Consider the following 9,940-nt stretch of genomic DNA (forward strand, 5'->3'; position numbering starts at 1 on the left):
GTTAGCCTGGCTCCCGAGGCCCCGCTGCCCTCTCCCTCTGCCGCAGACTGGGTGGCCCCCTGTGCCCTGCTACCGACACACATCTGCCTGTGGACCCCGGGCCACCCCCCACGTACACACACTGTCCCTGCTCCCCTGTGATTCCTCACATCTGCTCTTCTCCTCTGCCCAAGACACCCTCCCTGTCCCATTTTTCTGGATGACTCTTACTCGTTTTTATTTATTGTTGATTTATGGTGTGTATTCAAGGAGTACAACCTGACGTTTTGATGCACACATACCCAGTGAGGTGATTACCACAGTCCAGGTCTCAGCTAAGCTCGGCTTTCTCCGGGGCCTTCTCTGACCCCCAGACTCGGTCAGTGTCCTGGTATTTATTCCCAGGTTCCCTGTCTTTACTAAAGTTCTATTTTATTATCAGCCTCCCTTTCTGAACCTTGCTTAGATTTTCCCAGCTGTAGGTGACAGCTTATTTGTTGTGTCGCAGTCGAATTAAGAGCCCATAGCAGAGGCCTGAACACTGTACCCCAGATCTCCTCACATTTCTCCGCCCCTTCTCCTCCTGCGGTTCTCCCAGCTGTGATGAGGCCTTTTGTTCCAGGGGAAGCAGAGGCAGCAGGCTACAGCACGTGGCATCCCTGAGGGCTGGGATGTCCTCTCCAGCACCATCTCACACTGTCCCCCGACGGCACCCTCTGCGTCCCTCTGGCCATCTGTGCTCCTTGGCTGCCCAGGGCTCCCACCCTCTGTCCCTCTGCTCCTGTCCTGCAGCGAGGAGCCCCAGGCAGAGGAGCCTCCTGAAGAAGCCCACCTGCACTCTGGTCACGTGCGGGACCTGAGAGGAGGCTAACATGAGGGTGACTTTAAATTCCAGAATGTGTCTGGGCAGCTGGGGCTGACACTTGCTGTACCACCAGCCCTAACCAACACAGGAGGGAGGTGCCACCACTAAGTTTATTAACCATTGTTCTGCTTTCATTGCATGTTTCTAATTAAACATGGTTATGAAAAAAAAAAACCCTAAATTTACAGGAAGAGAAAAAAGTTAGTTCATTTTCAACCCATACTGTTAGTAAATTCCTTTTATAATAATAGCTTTATTTCTGCAAGCAGTTACATTTCTGTATTCACAAAAAGGGAGGAAAGGGAGACAAAATTTTATGACTCTCTTTTTCTGGGAGGCCTGGGGAAGCCAGATTCCCAGCAAGGACATGGCCCTCCGTAACTCACGCTTAGAGAAAACACTCAGATTTCAAAACGAGAAGAAAATGTGGAAATACGTTATACTACATGGATCTTTGAAACCTGGGGAGTGCTAATTCCAAGAGCTTTTTATATTAAATAACCCGGGTGTCCTGTCCCGCTTGCGGTCATCCTGTCCTCTGTGCAGAGGATTGAGCTGGATAATAACTCCCATTAGCACTGGGGGAGGCTTCACATGTAAATCCCCCAGCAAATGGGACAGTGTCCTGCTTAGCGAGTCAAGATAACTTGGGTGTGAGCTTTTTCCACTAGAAAAGTGCCGGCGGAAGCTTGTCATCTTTGCAGTCGGGAGGCGAAGCTCTCAGTCCACGGGGGTCGCCTGCTTTTCCTTCTCATCGGGGTTGTCCAGCATCCGCTGCCTCCTCTCCAGCCGCTGCCTCCACTCCTCCCTGAGCCTGGCAGGGGACAGCGCGTGGTTAGTGCTGCTTCTCCACACCTGCTGCTCCACTGCAGTGCTTGCGTTTTTTTCTAAAGAATATTTTTAAAAGAATCCCGTGGCTTTCACAAATCAGTAAAGACAGCAAATGACTATGACTAGGTCCCCCCAAGCCCTGAATTCAATCCTCCCCAAACTGATACGCGGATTCAGTGCAATCCCAACCAAAATCCTAGCAAGGCTTTTCTGTAGCCACTGACAAGCTGGTTCTCAATTTTACATGGAAAGGCAAAAGAAGAAGATTAGCCTCGCACTGCTGAAGAATGCAGTCGGAGGATTCAGGCCGCCTGATTTAGAGACTTACTGGAAGTTTCCATCCTCAGGACAGTGCGGCGTCAGCAAAGGAACCGACAGATCAGTAGCACAGAACAGAGAGTCGGAAATAAACACAGCAATCTGGTCGATCGGTTACTGACAAAGGGTGAAGGAAACTCAGTTCAGGAAGGATTGTCTTTTAACAAATCGTGCTGCAACATGGCACCTTCATACTCAAAAAACAGACTTGGAGTCTGCTGTGGTCTGAAGGTCCATGTTTCCCTCAAGTTGCAACACTAACTCCCACCGCCGCTGTTAAACTGCTCAGCCACGGGCCCAGGAGAGAAGGGGAAGCGTCGGGAGTCATGTTTGAGGTCCTGGGGGTTAGGTAAGATACGCCTCTTACAGGAAAATTAGAACATAACAAAAAAGAATAAAAACTCAAATTTGCCTCAATTTTTCATTCTTATAAATAACCTACAATGAGTATAATGCTTAATACTCTTCCATACCCCAGTCTCTTTTCCTCACAGTGGCTCCCAGAGGTGAAATCTCACCACTTAGAGGGTATAAATATTTTGAAGGCTCTCGGCACCTCTTGCCAAACTGGCTTCAGGAAAAAGTGTTATTTAAAGCCCTGCTTAGTTACGGGCCAGGAAAGAATGTTCAGCACCTGAGATCGGCCTGTTCGGGCTGTGTCTCTTGCGTGAGCCCATCAGCAACCCAGGCCTGAAAGCTGCAACACTGGCAAAGGATGAGGGACACGGGGGAATATTGCCAAGACATGGTTTGTCATCCTCATTGTACCTCAACTTTCAATAGAAATGAGCGACATACCAATGCCGTTTGCCCGTTTGAAGGGACGGCTGCCCCACGTGGGTCCTGCACTCTGCTCTGCACTGGCGGCCAGAAGTTGCTGCACTTAAGAAATGATGCTAGGCCAGGCGCGGTGGCTCACGCCTGTAATCCCAGCACTCTGGGAGGCCGAGGCGGGTGGATCGCTCGAGGTCAGGAGTTCGAGACCAGCCTGAGCAAGAGTGAGACCTGTCTCTACTAAAAATAGAAAGAAATTATCTGACCAACTAAAAATATATATAGAAAAATTTAGCCGGGCATGGTGGCGCATGCCTGTAGTCCCAGCTACTCGGGAGGCTGAGGCAGAAGGATCGCTTGAGCCCAGGAGTCTGAGGTTGTTGTGAGCTAGGCTGACACCACGGCACTCACTCTAGCCCCGGGCAACAGAGCAAGACTCTGTCTCAAAAAAAAAAAAAAAAAAGAAAAGAAATGATGCTTTATTGAGCTTATATGACCTTCTATTTTTACATCCAGCTATTAGTGCTTTTCATAATTATATTTCTTCATTATAGTTATTAAGTTTAAATCCTTTATTATAATCTGTAACCCACCTCTGCAACCTAGAGACTACCCAGGTCCACACGCTCTTCCTGTCCGCGTCTCTGAGGGGCTGTCACCAACTCTGCCTCCACCTGCGTGACTTCTGGCACGTGCCGTCTTTTAACGTTCACTAATAGGGGTCACTGCCTCAGTGTTTCATTGAACTTGGTGGACGTCTTAATATAATGTGGATTCACTCATTAACAAAAGGGACCTTAACTTTTACTTGGTGTGGTGGCCATGGCAAGGTGCCACTCTGACGTCTGGAGCACGACTGACTGGCGGTTGCAGCTACTTCTCCCCTGTGTCAGCCCCAATCAAATACCAAGGCCAAGCTTCTCGCAGGTGCTCCCAGCCAGTGACTGAGCACGGCTGAGGTCCTGGTGCAGGCCCGTTCCTGCAAGATGCAGAACTTGCTTAACAGGTGGCTGTGGCTCGGGGACTCCCCATTAGTCTGGCCGAAACTACTGGGCCTGCCCTGCTGTCCTATCTAACCTACTTCCTTCCCTGTCTCCTGCGTGGGGGTCAGGCTGCGTCCCAGTCGGATGCCCTCTCACCTTCTCTGGCTACTCCAGCGCTGCGCTGAAGCTGCCTCATAATGGTCTGTGAGGACCAATTAATTTTTCAGGAATTTTGAGAGCTAATTATTGAATGCAGACATTATTAAAAGTCAATTGTATAAACTTATAATTAAGTTATGCTAAAACAATGATAATAACCATGAAAAATTCATTACTTCCTAATTATTCTACAATAATCTATGCTCTTCAGGTTACTTAGGTCTATCCATCTGCGTGGTGAAAGTCCCACATGCTGACCTGTTACTGCCAAACGTCTCTTCTGAGCTCGTCTTCACTGACATCTCACTGGAAGCAAAGTTTTCAAACCCTCAAGCAGGGCTTGATTTATTGTTTTGTTCATTATCTGAAGTAAGGTTTGGCCCTCAGGCCAAAAGCCGTCTTTGTAAATAAAGTTTTATTAGAACACAGCCCTGCCCATTTGTTTACATGTTTTGTTTACGTGTTGCTGCAGCTGCTTGCACACTACAGTGGCAGAGCTGAGTACCTGCACCACAGACCACGTGACCTACAAAGCCAAAAGTATTTACGCTCTGGTTCTTTTCAGAAAGTGCTTGCTCACCCCTGGTTTGGACTTAAATAAGGGATGGAGAAAGTTTCAGTAATGCAGATTAAGCTTAGAAGTGTGCCATGTCTTATTACATTGTGAATAGAAAAAACATAAAGATTAAGGAAATATTCTTCCCACACTAGAAAGCTATTATCATCAACAATGTGACTTTTGCTGAATTGGACAGTAATCAAGCATTTAAAACTTGCCATCTGATTTTGTCAAATCATGGTTCAGTTGTAACCAGTGGTTTGCTACAGATACAAGAGGTTGGGGAAAGCTGATAAAGGCACACTCTGAGAAGGTGGCTATGTGGAATTCATAATAAAAAGCATTGCACATTTTCTTATTGTTTGTAAACTGCATGCCATCCGTCCTTTCTATCAATAAGATGTAAACCTCAGTGTGTATCTATGTACATACATTTTCCCCCAGAGAGTCAGTTGTTAGCATTATTAGCAAACCACAACTTTCTTCTCATTTTTCTTTCATAGGTGCTCCCTCCAGTCATTCTTATGCACATGGAATCTAGCCTTGCTCTCTGCTTCTCAGAGGACCTAGATTATGAATTTTGAAGCCTCTCGGCACCTATTACCAAATTGCCTTCAGTAAAATTCTTAATTAAAACTCTGCTTAATTACGGGCCCTGGAGAGAATAGAAAGGATCTGGAGTCCCAGCCTGATGTCTGGTGGTGCCTGGATTAATCTTGGGGAAAATGCATTTGATATGACGCATTTACTCTTGGAATAGCATTCAGAAATCTGGGGTTCATAACACATCTTTTCACTTTTTATAGCAGCTGTACCAACTATTTATTGCTAAATGGTGAAGGATTCAGGTTTCCATCTACCCAAATGCCCTTTAAATCCTGTTTTATGGATATTTAGACTGTTTTCTGCCCTTTTTTTGTCAATATCTTTCATTGCTGTGTCACTCCTGTTTATTTTTGGGTTTTCAGCAAACTGGTGAATACAGATTATATGTCAAATTTTTATTTTGCTGTAGGGAAGGTCTATATGAGGAAGATAATGCTTCAAAATTGGTCTACAAATCGAGTATATCAAAAGGGTGCTACAGCTGGCATTAAAGCTCAAAGAGAACATTTTTACCTTCTCCCTGGAAATACTGGCCTCACTTTTCAAACGGAGACCAAGTAATGTTTACTGTTTATTTTTCTAGATTCTCTCCTAGTGGGAAGAGATGGGCCTGATCCTGTTTCCCTGTGACCTGCAGCCCACTGGCAGGGTCTCTGGTAAAGGTGCAGAGCTCAGTTAATCAACACAGGTTGACAATACACACAATTTGCCAGCCACATTTCCTTCCCTTGCAGTTTGAATGAAAAATCTAATTGAAATTTTTCTGGCTGCTCATTCTTCGTAGACTAACCCTTGTCTTATAAAAAGTTTGAAATAGTCGTTTCATCTGGTTAGCAGATTAGGTGTCTGATATTTTGTTGCCTGCAGCAGAAAGCATCTTGTTTGATACTGTTGATATCCAGGCATCGGAGCAGAGGGAGGAGCGGTGTTGGGGTGATCAAGTCCACCAGATTCAACATCTGTCTGACACTGTTGAGCTCTGCGAAATTCTGAAGACGTATTTGTAAGACCACGCTTTCATTAAAACATGATTTTTTCGTTATAAGCACTGCACAGTTTCTTAGGTATAGCTGCCAGCTGGTCACTTAGCTTAGGCATCCATATGATTTATCATCTAAACTGAGATACTTTTGAAAATAAAAGGGAATGCAAGCAATAATTATACCAGAGTGACAGGTGTACACCCGAACTGTCTCAGGCAAACCAGGTATGGTCATGGATGGTACCTGTGCTACACTCGACTTTTCTCAAGCTGCCTCAATTACTTGTTTGCAGAACATTTCCATCTTCTCTGGGGGACCAGCCCATCCATGTTGTGCTGCTTCTTTCTGGCCGGACTCAGAGAAAGGAAGGGGTTTCGGGTTTGGGACCACTCACTGTGCCTTGTGATTGCACCTCCAGGACCTGAGCCAGGTACAGCCCATCAGTGCCCAGGGAAGATGGGTCCTTGCCAGCCCCACTGCCTGCTCTGAGCCAGTGAACCCGGAGACGTGTGCTGACCCCCTCCACCCAGCTTTGGCACAGCATCTTGCTGGGTTGGCACAGCATCTTGCTGGGTTAGCCCAGCAGAGGGAGAGGAACATAAGACGTTACTGGGTTTGTTCTCCTATCAGCAAAAGGGTTGGTAGAAAATGTTGAGATTTTTGTCTCTACTATTCACTTAGAATATTTCTTGATTGCACAGTGGCTTATAGCTTGGATTTGGCTTTTGTAAGTGGAGGGTAGAATAAAAAAAGGGTGGGGTGGGGTGTGTGTGTGTGTGTGTGTGTGTGTGTTGGGGGGTGGGCACTGTGTACAGTGGAGTTTGAGGAGGCAAAGCCTACAGGGCTGGAATAGGGACCCAGGGGTTTATGATGTTGATTGGCCTGCAAGTGTAGGCTGGGAGATTATTATTCTGTTAGGACAGTGTTTCAAAAACTCTTTGCTCAGATAAGCAGGGATTTAAACAAATGTTCTGACGTTCCGGTTTTGATTTGAAAACATCTAGATTCTTTTTGTGCAACCTGGCTCAGGTGGGATATTTATGTGTATGTGTTTGTTTGTTTTTGTTAGCAAAAATAAAACAAAACCTCTCAGTTTTTATTCATTGTTTACCAAATTAAAGAGGCGTTTGGGATTTTTTTACTCACACTTGGTAAGGGCGGCAGCTCTGGTGTGTGGACTCAAGAGTGGAAGGGGAGACACAAGCACTGTGGCATCTCCCCAGCTCCTTGCTCTGAGCAATGCGGCAGCTGCGGCCACGTCTCTAAATACTTGTCGCGGGGAGACGATGATGAAATGTTTCATGAGGAGCACATTTTGGAGATTTATTCTTTTGGTCATAGAAAATGGAGAAAATTGCCCAAAACGTTAGGAAGGGGTTTATTTCTGTGGCACATGGGAGCCTGGAGAATTAATGCATTTGTTCTGTGAACCATTTGCGATTATTTTCCTTTTTCATAACTTGTTTTCCTAATTACAAAAATGGCCCAGTATCATTACAGACACTTTAGGAAAAATAGGAGAGCACACATACGCAATCTGCCATCCCACCAGTCAAAAATAAGCACTCTTAATATATTGGTGTATTTTCTTCTAATCTTTTCCTTATAGCTAATATGTGTGTGTATGTGTGTATATATATATATATATATATATATATATATGTATATATATATAATATCTTGACAAAAATACGATCATTTTACACATTTTGCCTTCACTCCAGTACCCCAGAGCTTCTGGAAGGGAAGATGTGGTTCAGGCTCCTGATGGGCTCTGGCTCCCCGGGGGCTAGTGGGCCAGGGCTGGGGGAGGACAAAGGCGGGGAGCACACCACAGACTCGCCACACTTCCCTGAGGATCTGCAGGAGGACGTATCAACACATGGCCCTTCTAGCGAGAAGGAAAGCCTGGTCTTGCCAGCTGGGCACCAGGAATGTGGCTGGAATGTTGGCAGAGCTCTTCTCTGGGTATGGGGGGAAGCTCCTCTCTAGGGCTTAGGAAGCTTTTTAGAAACAATGTTGAGTGTTGAGTTTAACCCACGTGAATTACACATGTTTTCAGCTCAGCATGCACTGGACAGACGGAGAAACATGGAGGCATGGCGCCTACTGTGGAGAAGAACACAGGATACCACTCCACAAGCAAGTACGCATCTTAGCAAGCAGACAGCCGGGCGGGGCTGTTCTCACTGTCAGGACAGAGGACAGACAGGCCCTGAAGAGCTGAACTGGCCCATCTGCTCCCGGGCTGCATCTGCGAGGGCAGGTGCTGGCCCTCGTACTCAGAATGACATTGACACATGGGACACCAGTCTTCTCATAAAAGTAAATATTCCCCTATCAGCAGACTCCTTCAGAACAAGAAGTTCACCTGCCGATGAGGGCAAGACCTCATTATCCTTCCCTTAAGAAGCTTAATATGTATTAATATTATCCCAGATGGGGGATCCAGTTTTACACACACACACACACACACACACACACACACACACACACACACACACACACACATCTGTTGACCTAACCCTGAAATTCAGTGTAACTGCATGTGCTGGGGATCGCAACATAGAAGAGATTTTTTCAGTTCATCAAGCTATAAATAACACAAACTCATTTTTGTTTATATTAAAAAAAAAAGGTTCGTCTATAACTGTAAGTCATTGGCTCTCTATCAGTGCGACTGTGCCCTCTGGGGAACCCCGGGTTGTCACAATATGGGAGGGGACGCTTAATGTTTTGAGGCCAGGAATGCTGTTAAACATCCTACAAGGCACAGGACGGCCCTCCACAGCAATGAATTCCCTGGCCCTGAATGTCAGTAGTGCTGAGGCTGAGAAACCCTGGTATAGATGGTTGTAAGACTGAATGAGTGGATTTATTCATTATGTTTTCTATTTTTTGTGTATCATGATTCTTTGCAATCTTAAAAAGCTTGCTGGTCAGGGAGAGACTGCCCTTGCTAGGACCAGCCCTTTCTCAGAGGCAGCAAAAGCCTGGGCCAACCTCACCTCCTTATCTAACTCTTACACAAAAACCAAACAATCCCAAGTCTGCAACCCCAAACATCTTCTTATCTAACTCTCACACAGACCTCTCCTAAATCGTCCTGGGGCCAGGTACCAGGGAACTAGAAACCACTCCTACAGCCCCAAGGCACCAGAGTTATTCAGACCTGCCAACTCTGAGCTGCATTTCCACCTTGCTTTTCCATGGAAACCCAATAAACGCTCTGGCTTAGACTTTCCCCCTCCCAGGTCGTCTGCCACCTGACCTAAACCTGGTGCTTCCCCTGTGGCCCTGCAGAACGTGTGATGACCCCTCTCTGGGACCCGTGAGGACAATAAACTTCTTCCTTCCAAGCCTTGTCCTCGTTCCCTCCTGTGGCTGTGCAGACTTTGTGGAGCCATATCCAGTGTGGACATTCCTAGAACACTGGGCGATGAAGAGAATTCAGCCCCCGCATTCACATCTGGTATATTTCTGGGAAACTTCCTTTAAAAATAACAATAGCAAAACGAACCACATACTTTCTCAGGGCACTTCTTCCCCGACGATCTTCTTCCAGTTCCCGGTAACAAGTCTGTTTGCTAATTTCTTTTTCCCAGAAGCTTTTGAGCTCATGACAGGTTTCGCAGCAGAAGATTTCCCGACGGATGTATTGATTGTTCATCTCCTGAAATATAATAGAATAAGCAAATCCCAGTCCTTCAGATGAAGCCACTCTAATTTTGGAGTGATAGGAAATCTAGACACTGTCATTTATACTTTTTTGTGACCGTAGACACATCACACACTCTTATCATGAGTCTGTTTCATCAACTGCAAATGGGAACAATAATGGCTATGACAGAGGCATTGTGAAAGACTTTGAAATGAACTGAAA

The 9,940-nt window shown here is 46.0% G+C and overlaps 1 protein-coding gene across 1 annotated transcript; it reads right to left on the bottom strand.

The window, feature by feature from the left end:
• Positions 1-1,564: 1,564 nt before the first annotated feature.
• On the bottom strand, positions 1,565-9,727 carry FAM240B (family with sequence similarity 240 member B). The gene is made up of 2 exons (XM_045563172.1): positions 9,585-9,727; positions 1,565-1,658 (listed from the first exon to the last, which is right to left on the bottom strand). The coding sequence occupies exons 1-2, from the start codon at positions 9,725-9,727 to the stop codon at positions 1,565-1,567; spliced, it is 237 nt and encodes a 78-aa protein (XP_045419128.1).
• Between the last annotated feature and the right edge of the window lie 213 nt (positions 9,728-9,940).

Source organism: Lemur catta, chromosome 10 (genome assembly GCF_020740605.2).
Source record: "Lemur catta isolate mLemCat1 chromosome 10, mLemCat1.pri, whole genome shotgun sequence".
In the NCBI taxonomy this organism is placed as follows: domain Eukaryota; kingdom Metazoa; phylum Chordata; class Mammalia; order Primates; family Lemuridae; genus Lemur; species Lemur catta.

Excerpts from the sequence above, each read along its gene's own strand:
- FAM240B (XM_045563172.1), bottom strand. The coding sequence starts at position 9,727 with ATGAACAATCAATACATCCGTCGGGAAATCTTCTGCTGCGAAACCTGT. Across the intron at positions 1,659-9,584 it reads GGAAGAAGTGCCCTGAGAAA|GCTCAGGGAGGAGTGGAGGC; the intron begins GTATGTGGTTCG and ends GTCCCCTGCCAG.